This window comes from Molossus molossus, unplaced genomic scaffold, assembly GCF_014108415.1.
Source record: "Molossus molossus isolate mMolMol1 unplaced genomic scaffold, mMolMol1.p scaffold_m16_p_5, whole genome shotgun sequence".
Classification (NCBI taxonomy): Eukaryota; Metazoa; Chordata; class Mammalia; order Chiroptera; family Molossidae; genus Molossus; species Molossus molossus.
In genome coordinates, this window is record NW_023425388.1 from 41,830,797 (window position 1) to 41,850,006 (window position 19,210).

The 19,210-nt window shown below is 34.3% G+C and overlaps 1 protein-coding gene across 1 annotated transcript in view; it reads left to right on the plus strand.

Annotated features, from left to right (window-relative positions):
* The window catches only part of NAALADL2 (N-acetylated alpha-linked acidic dipeptidase like 2), an 881,081-nt gene extending 862,758 nt beyond the window's left edge, over positions 1–18,323 (plus strand). The window contains exon 14 of the mRNA XM_036243146.1: positions 18,125–18,323. Coding sequence (XP_036099039.1) covers positions 18,125–18,323 — 199 coding nt within the window. The remainder of the gene's footprint in view (positions 1–18,124) is intronic.
* The last annotated feature ends 887 nt before the right edge of the window (positions 18,324–19,210 follow it).

Here is a 19,210-nt window from a genome sequence, read left to right on the forward strand (position 1 = left end):
CTATAAGACAGCACAACTGAGAGGCAGGCCTGGGACCAGACCCCTCTCCAACTAGACAACACTGCTCTGCTCCTCGCTGGTTGGTCAGCTCTGCTCCATGTGGGTCTGCTTTGCACTGCGCTGATCTGCTCTGCTCTGTTCTGTGCCAGCCATTTTTACCTGTGCTGCTCCGCTCTGCTCCAACAAGGCAATTTTGAGACATCTTTGATGTTTTAGCTCAGCTGGGGAAAGGCAGTCTTCAGTCTTCAGTGGAAAGGGACAGTGCACTCTCAGAGCCAGAGGGGAGCTAGCTAGCTTATACAGACAAAAGTCCTCTCCCCTGGTCCTCATACATATGAGGATTCCAGCTGTGGCCGGTTTGGCTCAGCGGTTAGAGCGTCGACCTGCGGTCCAGAGACACCCGGGTTCTGTTTCGCTAAGGGCACGTACCTCGGTTGCAGTTTGTCCCCGGCCCTGGTTGGTCGTGTGGGTGGCAGCACTTGATGTATCCCTTTCACATCGATATCCCCCCCCTCCCCATTGAACAAAAAATGGAAAAATGTCCTCGGTTGAGGATAAAAAAAAAATGTAGAGACCACTTTTCTAATTCTTTTGTATCCCATGTAGTACTTTCAATAAATGCTTTAGAAATGAGCTCTCAAAGTAATTGCATTTCCTTGATTTCTAACAACTTTAAATTTCTTCCTAGATTTTTCTAGATGTAATAAATTTATGTTGTTGTCACTATGTCTTGTCTTCTATTTCTACCCAATCACCAACCTGTTTTCTGTTTCTATGAGTCTTTTGTATATTGCACTTATAAGTGAGATCATTCAGTGTACACACTTTCAATAAATTTATTTTTTCTTAAGTTAGATGTGATTAGTTTAACCAAATCAAACCTATTTTGACTTGGGTGCCTCTAGAGTCTCTGCAACCCTCTGTCACCCATGGCTGAAAGTACAAACTAATGTCTCTTCTTTTGGAGGTACCAAAGCAAAGAATTCATGGTTTCACTGTTTACTTGCAATCTGGACTTTTAAAAACAATATTCAATTTATTTAAACTAAAAAACAAAAATATACACATACACTAACTTGTTTTTCTCACCCCCTACACCTCACCTCTTGCGATCACCAATCTATTCTCTGTGTTTATGAGATTGTACTTTGTTTTTTGTTCAGTTTTGTTTCTCTTTTACATTCCACATATAAGAGAGATCATACAGTGTTTGTCTTTTAATGTCAGACTTTCATGAAGCATAATGCCCTCAAGGTCCATCCATGTTGTTTCAAATGGCAAAATTTCATTTTCTTATAACTAAATAATTTATTCTAAAATATATATATATAATGGAATTTATTATATATAATATAGAAAATAAATATAGTATAAATAATATAATATATTTCATATATACTATATTCCATATATATGTGTGTATGTATATGTATATATTTCATAATGTTTTTTATCCATTCATCCATTAATGAAACTTAGGTTGATTCTATATTTTGGCAATTGTAAATAATGCTACCATGAACACAGGGATACCTATATCTTTTTGAATTAGTGCTTTTGTTTTCTTCAGATAAATACCCAGAAGTAGAATTGCTGGATCATATGGTACTTTAAATTGTTTGATCATATTGATCTCCATAATGGTTGAACCAACTCACATTCCAACCAGCGGGGCACAAGTGTTCCTTTTTCTCCACATCCATGCCAGCACTAGTTATTTCCTGTCTTTTGATAATGGCCATTCTAACAGGTGTAAACTGGTAACTCAGAGTTTTTATTTGCATTTTCTTGATGATTAATGATTTTAAGTGTATTTTGATGTACCTGTTGGTCATCTGTATATCTTCTTTGGAAAATCTCTATTTAGAACTTGTACTCATTTTTTAACAGACTAAAAATTTTTTTTTGCTGTATTTATGAGTTCTTTATATATTTTGGATATTAGCCCTTTACCAGATACATGATTTGCAATTATTTTATCTCATTTAGTAGGTTGCCTTTTCATTTTGCTGATTTTTTTCTGTGCATGAGCTTTTTAGTTTGATGTAATTCCCCTTGCTTATTTTTGCTTTTGTTGCTTTTGCTTTTGGTGTCAGATTTTTAAAAATTATTTCCAAGGTCTATGTCAAGGAACTTAATGCCTATGTTTTCTTCTGGAGTTTTATGGTTTCAGGTCTTTCTTCAGGGATTTAATACATTTTGAGTTTATTTTTGTGTATACTGGAAGACAGTGGTCCAATTTTATTATTTTGCATATTCTTCCAATTTTTCCAGCAGAATTTATTGAAGATACTATTGTATAGTTTTTACTTCTTTATCATAAATTAATTCACCATCTACACATAGGTTTTTTCTGTATTTTTTATTCTGTTCCATTGATCTATATGTCAGTTTTTATGGTGATAACATATTGTTTTAACCACTGTAATTTTGTAATATAGTTTGAAATTAGGGAGTGTGATGCCTCCAGCTTTGTTTTTCTTTTTAAAAATTGCTTTGCCTATTTGCAGTCTTTTATGGTTCCATACAAATTTAAGATTGTTTTACTTCTGTGAAAAATACCATTGGAATTTTGATAGGGATCATATTGAATCTGTATATTGCTATGATAGTAGGAGATTGTAACAATATTAATTCTTTCAATTCATGAGTATGGAATGTCCTTCTATTTATTTGTGTCTTCTTCAGTTTGTTTTATTAATGCTTTGTAGATTTTAATATGCAGGTCTCTTACCTCCTTAGTTACATTTATTCCTAGGTATTTTATTCTTTTTAATGCAAATGTAAGTGGGGTTGTTTTCATAATTTATTTTTCTGATATTTCACTATTAGTGTAAGAAGCACAACAGATTTATATGTAGTGGTTTTGTAACCTGTGCCTTTTGAATTTATTAGTTTGAACAGTTTTTTGATGTAATCTTTAACGTTTTGTATATAATATGATATAATATGATGTTATCTGCATAAAGTGGCAGTTCTACTTCTTCCTTTCCAATATGAATGACTTTTTTTTTTTTTTTTCTTTATCAAATTGTTCTGGTTAGGCTTCAATACTAGGCTGTATAAAAGTGGCAGGAATCAGCACCTTGTCATGCTCATAATCTTAGAGAAAAAATTTCCATTTTTCACCATAGAGTATGATGATAGCTGTGAGTTTTTCATATGTTGCCTTTATTATGTTGAGGTATGTTCCCTCTATCCACACTTTGTTGAGAGTTTTGATCAAAATGGATATTGAATTTTGTCAAATGCTTGTTCTGCATTTTGTTTATAATCAACTTCAGCATAATCAATAGAAATGTGCCTATCCAGTGGCTATATTTTAAAAAATTAATAAGACTTCAAAATAAGATGATTTTAGTTTTTTTTTTAACTTGCATAGGAAATTATATATGGATTCATTTGTTTACAAGTATACTCCACAATATTTGACTTCCTAGCAAAAATAATTATAGATAGGTAATGCTCCAATGAGTTGTGAGAATATTTACTCAGTTGAGAAAACAGCAAGAGAGAGTTCCTTTAAAATATTATTCTTGTCATATTTCTGAAGTAAATATTTAGTAAGTTAACATGTGTAACAATTCTATGAAATGTGAAAGGTAATTTTTTTAGTTTTGTAGAGTAATTTAACATTGAAACATTACTTTATTAAATAACTTTAACCTTTAAGATTAATATTCATAGCTTCAATAGGTCAATCACTCTACTTTGTACTTATTTTTTCTTCTAGCTGAAATTAAACATTATAATGTTCTGTTGGTTTTGAAGTTTTTAAATTATCCTGAATAATACACTTGCTATTCAAGAGAAATCATACTGTTTTTACCTCAAGGCAGTCATTATTAAATGTCAGTTATATGTATTATCCAAATTCTTCTGGTTACAAAAAAATAACTATAGTTATTAAGGAAAATATATGTTGTTAATAACTATATAATCAATACGTATTGTATATCTAGATACATTTGATTGAAAGTAGCATAAAACCCTACTCAAATTGGCTTAAAGAGTAAAATAGTTTAACTCACTTCATTAAAAGTCAGGAAAAGCATATTTTAGATCATTTAATTTAGCATCTCTATCAAATGACCAAGCAATACGTTTCTTTCTATCTCTCTGCTCTGCCTTTCATGATATCATATGAAGGCTAATTTTTCTCCTATTGGAATATATAAGTATAGAATTTAGAGATTTTATGTCCATAACCTATGCTATTGAAAAGGAGAAAACCATTCAGCTGTCTCAGAAAACGACAAACTACTGTTTGTAGAATCCTGCAGTCTCTTTTCAAACTTCATTTCTAAGATTTGGTCATATGCCATTGCTGAAATAGTCCATTTTGTTAAAAATAACCTGTGCTGACTTAATTAGGGCTGTATTATCTGAATCAATATTAGAGCAATTGGAATCAGAGGAACCAAGTTAAGTTTATACCATTGAGATCTACCCCTGGAGCTTTACACACAAAGCATAATACATATGGTGAACACTGCATCGGATACTTATAAGGTGTGTACTCTATGCCCATAGAAAGTATATGATATAGAGGGACAAGATACACAAAAACATTTATTACAAAACAGTGTTTTCTAACTAATATACATATAGAATAATATATACATAGTCTAATATAGACATAGAATAAAATGAAAAGTTTTGTAAAATATATAAGTAAATTGCTGCATACCATGTAATATTCCAAACACATTATATGGACAATACATTAAAATAATATTTGAATTTATTCATTAGGTGCTTGGCTTTCAACATAGACTGTAAACTTTTCTTTTTTTAATCTCTGAGCCCTTAATACAGTGATTTACTTATTTTAGATGATTAATAAGGGCTGTTGACTATAATAATGTAAAAAAAAATTAATATTGGCTCAATTACTCAGTTTGTTTAAATAGGCACAGCCTAAATGATAAACTTTTGCCTTTGGAGTGAACTTTTTAAAACAAATAGCTCACATCCTTTTCATTAGTGGAATCAGAAAATAAATGAAAAAAAAAAAAAAGCTGAATTACCTATTTTGTTTGGTTTTGTGACCTCAGCACTGCTATTTACTAAAGGTAATGGAGATAAGAAAAGAACAATGAAGAAAGTGCAAATGCAAATATTTGGTATATAGATTAAAGGATATTATGTTAAGTGTCAAGTGCGTATAGGGCATTCCAATGAAGTTGTCCTTGGAGAGTGACAAATCTTACTTGCTGATGAGTAGAATCTGAAATACTAAAGAAAATGAGTTCCAAAGAAGTTTTAAAAAACTTATCTAGATATTGAGATTTAGGTCATTCACGTAGTTAGACATTAGAAAACAGCAGTGCTGAAATGGAAGTAAAAACAAGAAAACAATTATGTGACTGCGAATAAGAAGTGGCCAAATGTATCATCATTTTCTCCAAATTCTGGAAGGTGCTCAGGATTGTGTTAATCTTTGTCTGGTTTCTGTGTCCTCTTTTGAGTTAATTGACAGTTTTGAGTGCACAAATATAATTTTTCTTTGTTGATAAAGCATCAAGCATTGTGCCATCTAAGAGGAGTATGCTTTGAATATCAGAAGAGATATTCAAACTTACCTTGAGAAACAATGTAGTCAGATGGACCGAGAAGTCTCGAGACACTGTAGACTACAGTTGTTTACTCTCTCTATTGTTGTAGACTATATTTTATATGTGATCATAATAGAAACAGACAGAGTCATTTTTATTCATTTCTTGGGTTATATCTCAACAGTTCATCTGCATTTTAAGAAAAGAAGCAGTATGATGCTGTGATGGTTAACTTATTTTTCTGTTTAGTGCAAAAATCCCACTGGTATTCCAAACAGATTTTAAAACTTCTAATGAATCAACACAGATATCCTAATTTTGTAATGCATACCTCATGCGGACTATTTGGCACAATTTTCCAAATATGTCTTCTTCGATTTAGCCAGTCACTTATTTATTTATTAATCTATTTATTTTTTCTTTTTATGCTCACCAGAGGACATTTTTGCATTTATTTTCAGAGAGTGGGAGGGAGAGAAGGTGGAAGAGAGAGAGAAACATTGATGTGAGAGAGACACATTGACTGGTTGCCACCCACACAACCCCAACTGGGGGCCGGGGACAAACTGCAACTGAGATACATGCCCCTAGCAGGAATCAAACTCGGGACTCTCTGGTCCACAGGCCAACGCTCTACCTGCTGAGCCAAACCGGCCAGGGCTAACCAGTCATTTAAAGAACTGTTAAATCCACATCATACATTGTACTGTAACAATGATATTGATAGAGAATAGAGAACTGATGCCCATAGCAACATAAGTCCTTCTTTTCCCACAAGGAAGAAAAACTCTACCAAATTACAACAATTATCTATTGTTCCATTGAAAATAATTCCGAACCCTACCAGTGTGGCTCAGTGGTTGAGTGTCGATGTACTGCACCAAGAGGTCTCTGGTTCAATTCCCAGTCGGGGCCCATGCCTGGGTTGCAGTCTTGATCCCAATAGGGAAAGTGCAGGAGGCAGCCAATCAGTGTTTTTCTCTCATGGATGTTTCTATCTCTCTATCACTCTCCCTTACTTTCTCTCTTAAAAAAAAAAATTGAAAAAGAAAAGAAAATCCTTCTAACATTTCTTGACTTAAAACAACTGTATATTCTGTCCATAATTCTTTAATATGGCCATCTAGGCTGGACTCAGTTGTGTGATTCTTCTGGTCTCTTCCAGGCTGGATATCTTTTGGCTGTTTTGGTGTCTGTAACCAATGTTTCTCTCTAAGACAGGAAGCTCCTCTCTGCTCCTTGTGTTCTCCCTTTTTCCTGCTGGTTAACACAGGATTGTTAATGTGGAGCCTTGGCAGGGCCCCAGAGAGAGAGGAAACATGCAAGACCTTTAGAGACACAGGCTCATCACATGTGCCACATTCGATCGGTCAAAGCAATATTACGGTCAAACCAGATTCAAGAGGTAGGGAAATACACCCCACCTCTTGACAAAAAGAGCTGCATAGTCACATTTTGCAGGGGCTTGCCCACAGGGAGGGGAACAATTATAGTCATTTTTGCAAACAATCTACCACACATGTCTTTCTGCCTTGGTTGTCTGTGTAGTGAGTTTATGGCTTGACAATGTCAACAATGGTCTTAATTCTCATTTCGCATTTGCTAGTGTAGACCAAATTCAAATTTGTACTATACATAGTAAAGTCATACATTTTGTGAATTCTCATGGACATAGTATCAAATAATCTTTTCTAATGCTGATATAAATATAGTAATCCACTATTAACCTTGGAGTACAGTTAGTTAATCCCTAAACAGAGTTAGTAACAATTGTAAGAAATTGAGTTGCTCCTTTCTGCCTGCATTCAGCATGTATAGCCAATCAGTTTCAAAAGACATGAATTATTATTTAGTGTGATTTTATTTAGGAGTTTCTCAATAGGCGGTATAATGAATGTTAATACAAGTTTAGGTTGGGTGGCATCCTGTACCCATTTGTGAAAATAAGAAAGAACATTTGAAAAAGTATCATTTCCATCATTAATTTGCTAATTCACACTCAAGGAAATGACTCATGAAGACTTTAGATACCTTTGTTTCAAAATTCATTTTCTTCAGTATTCCTTTGCTGTAGCTGAGTGGAAAAGATTTCTCAGTTGAGTAAAGATGCTTCATCTCCTTCACTGATGCTGCCGGGAGTTATTAATTAAGTTTCTGAATTTGGCGCTGCTCTTTCCTGGTCACCGTGATGTGTCATTGAAACAGACCCATTAAAATGAGTGATGTGTGTTGTAATTTCATTAGTGTCATCAATAATGTATTATACTTTCTTTTTAGTAGTCTCTTTGTGTTCTGTGTGGGTCAGGATGACTGTGTATGAATTACATTTATAAGATCCAAATTGCTACAGATGAGGGGAGATAGGCATGAGGGTGGAATTAATGTTATTTTAAACAGGATAACTACTAAAATGATTTCAATTAAATAATATTTTAATTAGGTTTGATGTCTCTACATGCTATCCTGAGATACATGTTGTGTGTATGCAAATAGGATGGTGATTTATTGAATTAATAACACAGTCCATTCTTTCTTTGAGGAAACTTTTCTGAATTGAACTAAAGCAGGTGTGTGTAAGACCAGGAGAGGCTCACTAAGGGATATAATTCTTGTGATTGTAGAGGTCTGACACTTGACATGGAAACTCCTCAAGTGTATTTTCTCTTTTTCTTTCCAATTTTCTTTTTCCTAGCAGGCATGTGCCTTTAGACTACTTATGACTCATTCCCAGTATGCCCTGATCTGAAAACGATGGGTCCATGAATGAGAAACAGACACATTTGGTATTCTGATATAGTATATGTTGTTGGAATCTCTCCTCCATTTAAGTGTGGTTTAATTTTGTGATATTATGTGGAAATACAAAGAATTGTGGCTTAGAAACGTCCATTAGAAGCACTGACCTAAGTAAAATATTTTCAAAGGCAGAAAATATTTGCATATCAAAAAGTGGTACAATAACAGTTTTGTTTCCCAGGGATGATTCTGGAGTATTTAGGGTTAATGATTGAATATGTAAGAAAGCTCTCAGAACTAAGAAATATATGGAAATATAGGTGAAAAAAAAATAGCTGTTATTTTTTTCTTCCATTCAAATATAATTAAAATAATGTGAAAGCATTTTTTGGAAAAGGGCTCTAAATGCAGAAATTCATTTTATATAAGCAGTAAGCTAAGTGGTTTTTAGTACATAAAGAGAAATAGAAAAAGATGAGCTACTTCTAAAAATCAGTAGGAGAAATTACCTTTCTCATAATAGTTTTAAAAAGATATCTTTGGTATCTCAATATATTTTAAGGTAAAGCAATCAATCAAGGTGAAAAACTTCTATTATAGTAAAAATCAACTAACTTAAGTCCTATCGGCAGCTACCTCAAACGAAAGCTTTCTCTTACATTATGATGAAAAACCCGAGTTGCTTTTTTTCAACGAAAATCTCTGTATCTGTAGTTTTATGCTGATTTGTATCCAATTTGGGTAGAAATGGATATGAGTGTTTATCTTACATAATAGCTTGCCACAGCCTACTACTTGAATCATGTAGCATATGGAAAATGTGTTTAGCTCCTCGTAGAATTTCACAAACCGAAAAAGGGTCCATTTCTATTCACATGGTTTGTTTACAGTCATTTTAAAAATATGCTACTGCATTGCTTCCTAGTTAGAAAAAGCAAATGTTGGCACATTACAGACTCCATTACATTGGTCTTTAGGAAATATATGTATTGCTTTCCAGTTAATAAAAAAATAAACAATAATCATACTTCTTGTGCTTTCGACCTGAACATTCCCTTTAGGATGTATTTTTATTCTTCCATATTATCTCTCTTCTAGATACTTTGTAGTAGTGTGGTTGAAATTTTTCATATTATATTAAAACCAGTACTCATGCCTAAATGAATGATCATTGAGGGATTAATTCTGTAACCTTTATAAGCATGTTTTAGTAATATCATCTGATCCTTAAATAGAATATGAATAATATTAATAATATTTAACATTTAATAACCATAGAATATTAGGTAGGGGTATATCTCTTGCCAGTAGGTTTTGAAAATGTACAAAAGTCACTATAACTGTCTAAAACCATTAAACATGCTTCCCATAATATATTAATTACATGAATACAACTCATTAAAGGGGCAGTTCTGGATAACAAAGTTAATATTTTTGATGGTCAGCATATTGAGCCCTGGGCCCTCAAAGAATAGAAGTATCTGTATAGCTTTTGAAAATATCTGTTATACTCTTAAATTCTGGAAATTTATTTTCCATGAAATGATTTACAATTGAACATGAGATGAATAAAGGGGAGGGAGAGAATTCAAAATAATGAATACTATGAAAATGGCTTATAGTGATATTAATTTATTTTTATTGGTAAATCAGTATAAGCTGTCTACAGAGGAGTACTTTTTAAAAGATTGAGCAATTAAAATATATTTAAAAATTTTTATATCCTTGAAATACCTTAACTATTAAACCATGTTTTGTTATATGTTTGTATATTTTTAATATATTTGTATTGAATTTACTGGTGTTACATTGGTAAGTTAAATAGGTTTCAAGTGTACAATTCAATAATGCATCATCTGTGCATTGTATTGTGTTCAGCACCCATAGCCTAGTCTTGTTCCATCACCACTTATGTCCCTTTACCGCTTCTGCCTACTCCTACCCCCTTCTCTCTGGCAATCACGAAACTTGTGTCTTTGTCTGAGTTTTGTTGTTGTTTGTTTGTTTGTTTTGCTTAATCCCTTCACCTATTTCACTCAGCCCCCCAGACTCCCTCCCTTCTAACAACTGTCAGTCTGTTCTCTGTATCTATGAGTCTGTTTCTATTTTGTTTGTTTATTTTGTTCATTAGATTCCACATATAAGTGAAATCATATGGTATTTGTCTTTCTCTGACTGGCTTGTTTCACTTAGCATAATACTCTCCAGGTCCATCTATGCTGTTGCAAAAGGAGATATTTCCTTCCTTTTTTCTTACAGCTGAGAAGTATTCCATTGTGTAAATGTACCACAGCCTTTTTATCCACTTATCTACTGATGGGCACTTGGGCTGCTTCCAAATCTTGGCTATTGTAAATGGCACTGAAATGCACATAAGGGTGCATATATACTTTAGAATCAGTGTTTGGGATTTCTTCACGTATATTCCAAGAAGTGGAATCAGTTTTCATAAGGCAGTTCCATTTTAAAATGTTCGAGGAAACTCCATACTGTTTTTCACAGCGGCTGCACCAGTCTGTATCCGCACCAACAGTCCATGAGGGTTTCCTTTTCTCCTCATCCTCATCAGCGCTTGTTTGTTGATTTATTGATGATAGTCATTTAGACAGGTGTGAGGTGACATCTTATTGTGGTTTTAATTTCTTTTATCTGATGACTAGTGACATTGAGCTTCTTTTCATGTATCTATTGGCCATCTATATGTCCTCTTTGGAGAAGTGTCTATTCTGGTCCTTTGCCCATTTTTTAATTGGACTGTCTTTTTGGTATTAAGTTGCATAAATTCTTTATAAATTTTGGATATTAACCCCTTTTAAGGTGTATCATTGGCAAATATGCTCACCCATTCAGTGGGTTGTGTTTTCATTTTGTGGATGCTTTTCTTGGCTGTGCAAAAATTGTATATATCTTTGTTGTCAAAAGTGTTACAGATGTCCCTACTCCCCCCCCCCCCCCCATTGACATCCCTCTCCCTGCTTCTTTCTGACCCGACCCCTGGCCTTTACCACATTGTTGTCTATGTCCATTGGTTATGCCTATATGCATATAAATAAGTTCTTTGGTTTATCGCTTCCCATCCCCATCCCTAACCCCCTTCCCTCTGAGGTTTGTCAGTTTCCCACTTACATGTCTCTGGATCTATTTTGTTTGACAGCTTATTGTGCTCATTATAAGTGAGTCCATGTGGTACTTGTCTTTCTTTGACTGGCTTATTTTACTTAACATAATATTCTCCAGGTCCCTCCATGTTATCTCAATGTGTAAGAGATCTTTTTTTCTTACAGCTGCATAGTACTCCATTGTCTATATATACCATAGCTTTTTTATCCATTCATCTACTGATGGACACCTTGGCTGTTTCCAGATCTTAGCTGTTGTAAATAGTGCTGCTATGATTTGTAAGGGTACATATATTCTTCCTGATTGGTGATTCAGGTTTCTTAGGATATATCCCTAAAAGAGGGATTACTGGGTCAAATGGCAGTTCCATTTGTAAATTTTTGAGAAAATACCATATTATTTTCCTTAGTGCCTGCACCAGTCTGCACTCCCACCAGCAGTGTACTTGAGTCCCCTTTTTCCCACACCCTCCTCAGCACTTGTTGTTTGATGGTTTGTTGATGGCGGTCATTCTGGCAGGTGTGAGGTGATACCTCATAGCATTTTAATTTGTGTCTCTCTGATGATTAATAATTAAAATAAGGTTATACTACAAAGCCATTGTAATCAAAACAGCCTGGTACCAGCACAAGAACAGGCATATAGATCAATGGAACAAAACAGAGAACCCAGAAATTGACCAAAGACATCATGCTCAATTAATAATTGACAAAAGTGGCAAGAGCATACAATGGAGTAAAGACAGCCTCTTCAGTAAATGGTGTTGGGCTCAGCTGCTGTGGCTTACGGGTTGAGCATCAACCCATGCACCAAGAGGTTGAGGTCACCAGTTTGATTCCCCATCGGGTCCAGATTGTGAGTCTAATCTTTAGGGGGCAGCATGCAGGAGGCAACCAGTCCATGTTCTCTCTCATCAATGATTCTCTCTCTCTCCAAAATCAATTTAAAAATTATTTTTTTTAAATAATAATAAATGAATAAATAAATAAATAGTGTTTGGAAAATTGAACAGATACATACAAAACAATGAAACTAGACCACCAAGTTACACTATACACAAGAATAAACTCAAAACGGATTAAAGACTTAAATGTAAGTTGAGAAACCATAAACATCATAAAAGAAAATGTAGGCAGCAAAATCTCAGACATCACAAATAGCCGAATTTATATCGCCTAGGGCAAGAGAAACAAAGGAAAACATTAATAAATGGGACTACATCAAACTAAAGAGCTTTTGCACAGCAAAATAAACCAGCATCAAAATTAAAAAGGGAACCCACTGTATGGGAGAACATATTTGTCAATGATAAATTGGATAAGGGGTTCATATCCAAAATATATAAAGTACTCATACAACTCAAGAAATGAAAACAAACAACCCAATTAAAAAATGGGCAGAGAACATGAATAGATACTTCTCTAAAGAGGACATACAAATGGCCAAGAGACATATGAAAAAAACATGCAGAAACTCTTTAGTTGTATATAGTCCCATTTGTTTGTTTATTTGTTTATTTTATTTCCCTTGCCTGAGGAAATGTATGAGAAAAAAAAATTGCTACAGAAAATGTCTGAGATGTGACTGCTTATGTTTTCTTCCACGATTTTTATGGTTTTGAGTCTTACATTTAAGTTTTTAATTCATCTTGAGTTTATTGTTGTGCATGGTGTAACAAGGTGGTCTAGTTTCACATTTTTTCATGTATCTGTCCATTTCCCCAATGTCATTTTGAATTGACTGTCTTTACTCCATTATATGTTCTTGCCTTCTTTGTTAAACATTAATTGACCATAAAGGTGTAAGTTTATTTCTGGGCTCTCTATTCTATTCCAGTGATCTATACATCTTCTTCTTCTTTTTCTTAAAGCTAGTACCATGTTGATTTGATTACTATGTTCTTGTAGTATAGTTTGATATCAGGGAGCATGCTATCTCCAACTTTGTTCTTCTTTCTCAAGATTGTTTAGAATATTCAGAGTTTTTGTATTTCATATACATTTTTGGAGTATTCTAGTTCTGTGAAAATGCCATTGGTATTTTGATAGAAATTGCATTGAATCTATAAATTGCTTTGGTCATATGGATGCTTTAATGATGTTAATTTTTCTTATTCGTAAACACAGTGTATGCTTCCACTTATTTGTGTCTTCCTCAGTGTTTTTTTCAGTATCTTATAATAATTTCCTGAGTACAGGTCTTTTACATCCTTGGTTAAATACATTACTTAGTACCTTGTTTCTGTTCGTTTGGGCTTTTTGTTTTGTTTTTGATGCAATTGTAAATGGAATTATTTTCTTAGTTATTTTGTGATAAGGTATAAAGATCCAGTGATGTCTAAATATTAATTTGTATTCTGCTACTTTATTGAATTAATTTATTAGTTTTAGTACTTTTTGGGGAGAATCTTTAGGTTCTCTCTATATAGTATCAGGTTATTTGCAAATAATGATAGTTTTACTTATTCTTTTTCAATTAGGATGCCTTTTATTTCTGCTTCTTGTGTGATTGCTGTGGCTAGAACTTTCAGTACTATGTAGAATGTGAGTGGTGAAAACGACATCCCTGTCTTGTTCCTGATATTAAAGGAAACCCTTTTAATTTTTGTTCATTGAGTATGATATTGGCTGTGAGCTTGTCATATGTGGCCCTTATATTGAGGTATGTTCTGTTTGCGCTTTGCTGAGAGTTTATGTAATAAGTGGGTATTGGATTTACTTAAATGCTTTTTCTGCATCTATTTATATGATCATGTGATTTTTATCATTCATTATGATTATGTGGTGTATCACATTCATTGATTTTCAAATATTGTACCAACCTTGTATATCCCACTTGGTCATGGTGTATGATCTTGTTTTGTTTATTTGTTAATCCTCACCCGAGAAAAATTTTCCATTGATTTTTTTTCAGATAGAGTAGAAGAGAGAGAAGGAGAGAGAGAGAACTATTAATATGAGAGAGATACATCGATTTGTTGCCTCCTCTACAACCCCTGCCAGGTATGTGCCTTTGACTGGGAATTGAACCCATGACATTTTGGTCCACGGGCCAGTGCTCTAACCACTGAGCAAAACCAGTCAAGGCTATGGTCTTTTTCATGTATTTTTGGATCTGTTTTGCTCATATTTTATTTTTTTAAAAGATTCACTATGAATTTAAACATGTTTGATAGGTATCCTGACCTTAAAAACCCACTCTTTATTTAAATGTCAATTAAGAAAGATTAATTTAACATATAAAAAATAACATTTTTGTGGGTACTGTCCTGTAGGAGAATACATATCACTATCTGAAGCAGCTTCATCTTCATTTGGGAAAATTCTATGGTTATATCAAGCTTTCTCTGTATTATTTGTTTTGTTTTGTTTTTATTTTTCCATCTATTTTGATATAAAACTAATATGTAGAGAATCTCCCACTGGACATTTTGTTAATTCTTACTATTTTAAGTCATTGTGATATAATTAAAACTTTTATACCTAAAACACACATATATATAGATATAGAATTGCTTAAAAGATTACGTTAGCATGGCTGAATGACTTCTGAAAATCTCTCTAATTTTATGAATACTCTGGGAATATCAGAGGGAAATCTCTATTTTAAAGAGTGTTCTACTTCTGAAAGTAGATAAAATTATTTCTCAGAGTACAGCTCATGGTCACAACATTGCTAGTGACCCACTTGCTGCTCCATTTGGAGGATGTTTTCTCCCTCCCAAATCCAGGGAATATATGTTTCTTAATATAAAGTTTATACTTGAATTCAAGAATATTTGAAATCTGGAGGGTATCTTTCATTAACTGCTTTGTTTAACGCGTAGAATGCCAAGTTTACTCATAGGCACAATGGTGAAGGATAGAATTATTAGGAATAGTTCTTGTTTAAAGTGATCTGTTTTGGAAAAAAAATCATTGAAATAACCTCCGAGTTCAAAGACCTTCTGCCCCATGGCCACTCACCATGTACTCATTGTAAATTGGAAAAAAATATTAAGATTTAACATCTTTTGTTCTTCAATTATGTATTGCTAAAATGCAAAATAACCTGAAATGATATAGTTTATATCAACATTATCTAGGGTTTACTAACTCCCCATCACTGAACTACGTATGATAAAAATGTAAGAAAATTAAATCACCTTGTTGAAGACACCTTCTGTCCATAACACTGAATTAGACCTGATAAAATGACATATTTCTCAACCCTGCCATATAAAGCACTGATATCATGAAATAGTCTTCAAAACATAAGGTTCAAGGTCCCCAGAAAAGACATTGGAAAGCGTGGCAAAGTGGTTATCATCAGAAACCAGCTGACTGTGCAGGAGAGAGCTGGCTCTCAGCGTCCAGCGTGAGTACCTGGAGGGATTTCCGCGTCCGCTCCCACCAGAGCGCAGAGCGGAAAGTTCAGGAGAGGCCGGGCAGGGGAGCCTTGATGAGACAGAAAACTGATCTGGAACTCAGTATAAAGCTGAGATAAATGCCAGGGCTGAGTGGCAATTAGTGAAACCTTACACAATGGTCTTTCTTCCATCTTTTCAAACTTAATTATCACTGGGTGAGTCATATCTTTGTCATAGTTCACCTGGACTAAACCATCTCCAGGTTTTATATTACAACCAAAGCAATTCTTGCCAAACAAAATCTAAGAACCTTTCTCTCTTGTATGGAATCTTTCACTGGTTTACTATGGTCTATAAGAAGAAGTGTAATCTCCGGAGGGCGGGATGCAAGGCCCTGTATGCTGTGAGCATGGTTTGCTCTCCCAGCTCCTCGGGGCTCGGCCCGCAGCAGCCTGCGCTCTGGGCTCTGGCCGTACTGAAACATGGCCTTGTCAGCACCACGTTGTTTACAAATTCATCCCTTTCACAGGCTGTTCTTTCTATGTGGGGTGCTGTCCCCACTGTCTAGTTTGTGACCTTTCTGAAACCTTTGTAACTGGTAATTCCTGTTATCATTCAGGATGAAATTCAAATATTCTCCATTACAAATGTTTTTCTAACCTTCCCCAGCAGCAAATCTTTCGCCTGTTATCACCAGACCTTACATTTCTAATATCACAATTGGAAAACGTTATTTTAATTATTTACCTATCTGCCTGTTTTATGAGGCCATGAAATATCAAGTATTTCAGCTAATTCGGTTTGGGAATAAGTCAAATGATGGAGTAATCCATAGCTTTCTACCAAAATGCATCTCTTTCTAGCAATGAATAAAAGTAAACTCTTTTAGACTTTCCCAAGGCCAGATTCCTCTTTTTGGGATATTTGGATAAATTTCAAGGCACCATCTTATTACAACATCCCACATTGATGAGAAGAAGATGGTATTCAAACTGTTAAATATATACAAAGGAAGATAGAATAGTGTAATGAATTCCATTATGCAATTTCAACAGTTATTATTAACTAATGGTCAATATTGTTCTACCTATACTGTCCATAGCTCCACCCTCCTTTTTACTCTCAAATATTTTGAAACTAATTAACCTTTCATTTACAAATATTATTGTCTGCATTTCTAAAAGATAAGGACACTTTTTATAGACATATTGATACCATTATCACACCTAAAATACAAACAATTCCTTGCTATTAGCAAATCTTTGGTATTCAATTTACATTATGGCCCATTTTTTAGTTTCTTTGAATGAAGACCTTGTAAAACCTATATGCTTGGTCACTGGTTGATATGTTTCTTTTAGTCTGAAGCAGGAGTTCTCAATCAATGGGCAATTTTGCCCTATAAGAGACAATTTTAGCAGTCTGGATACATTTATGGTTTTTACAATGGCTGTAGACTAAACTTTTGTGTTTTCCCAAAATATATGTTAAGATCCTTATCCCAAAATGATGGTGTTTGGAGTTGAAGCCTTTGGTTGGTAATCAGGTTAGGTCAGGTCATATGTGTGGGCCCCTGGTGATGGGACTGATGCCTTTATAAAAAGAGAAGACTGAGGGGTCTCTCTCTCTGAGCACCTCTAAGGAAGGCTTTGCGATCCTATAACCAGGAAGAAGCTTCTCACCCAGAGCCCCAGTGATCTGGACTGTGCTGTCACTCTGATCTCAGACTTCTAGTGTTCAGCACTGTGAGAAGTTTCTGATAATTTGTTATAGAACTATTTGTATGTAGTGGATGGAAGCCAGGGATACTGCTAAATGTCCTACAGCGCACAGGACAGCTGCCACAATAAAGAATTATCCAGCCTCAAATGTCCATAGCACAAGGTGAAGAAGCCCTGGTCTAGAAGTCCCTCCTTCACTTATTTTTTATTATAATTTATTTGTTTAATAAATAAGACTATTTGTCCTATAGAGGTTCCTACAGTCTCTGTTTTGCTGATGACACACTGTCACTTAACATATTTTAGTGTCCCTTGTATTTATTAGTAATTAGACTTAGATGCTTAATCAGATTCAGATTCAATATTTCCAGCAAAACTACTTTATTTTCTGTTATAAATAGTGTGGTGTCCTTCCATCCAGAGGCACATAATGTCTGATTCTCTCTTTCTCATCACTATGGGATACTTTTAAGGATTCATGTCTATATCCACTTGTTCATTAGAGGTTGAAAAATGATATTACAATTGTATGACTTCTTTATTTATTGCAAACATCACTATTTCTTAAACATTCATTATAATATTTGATATGAAAATAGCATTGTGCATTCCTCACTTACACATTTAATTTTTCTTCTTAGAAACATCCTGTACCACCTTGACGAGAAGACGAGCCAGTTTTCAATACTCCTGGAGGCCTGGGAGAGCTGCAAGTCACTTGCTTCCAATGAGACCTTTCAGGAAGCCCTGTCCAAGGTGCTGCACAGCATTCATTCAGCTCAGGTTCACTTCCAAGCAGGACTTGATGTGTTCGACAGTGTCTCGAATGGAAAGAACTGAGAAAACTCTCAGCATTTTAAAAAGTTTGTTTACAATTCCTCAAGCAAAAGCTCTAATCTGATCAGATTTTCTGACATTGAGGACTTTCTCCCCCCAGTGGCTTTTTCTATAAATCTAAAGCTATTATTAGATTGTATTTTAATAGACATATAAAAAAGAGCATTTTGCACATTGAATATTTTTCTTATCTCTGCATTTCTGAATATGTAAAAGCAAGTTATTGAAATGATACTTAAGATTTATCTATTGAAAAGAAATCTACTGTATTTTTATATAGAGAGAATATTTGGGGGGAAATGTTCCAAGAAGTTTTGGACAATCTTTGCTCCTATGGATAAAGCACAGGGGAACAGAAGTTCCTTATGTTAGCGCTTTTAGTGACCTTCCATCCAGAGGCACATAATGTCTGATTCTCTCTTTCTCATCACTATGGAAAACTTTTGATGATCAATGTCTATATCCATTAGTTCATTTCTGTAACAGAAATGGAAAGTTGATATGGTTTCAGATTAACTTCACTGTCAAGTATTCAATCGAAAGACTTCAAGTATTATGAGTGATTGGTTGACCAAAACCACTTTGAATGTTTCTATTTTATGAAATGAAGTGCCTCTTCGTAACACAACTAGATGTAGTAATACACTGGTTATGAAATTGTGTTGTTTTTAAGTATTAATGACAAAAAGAGCCATAAACATTCCAGGGGAAAATCTCCAGGTAGCTGCACAGAGCAATTTAAATGCAAATGTTTTCTAACAATTTATAAGGTGACAAGCTTTGAAACCCTTAATTTGCCTCAGTTGCTTTTGTAAAAAACTTCAGGAGCAATATGTCTTCTGAGGGACAAAATATTTCTTCTTTCTTCTTATGTTGTTTCTGTTGGAAGC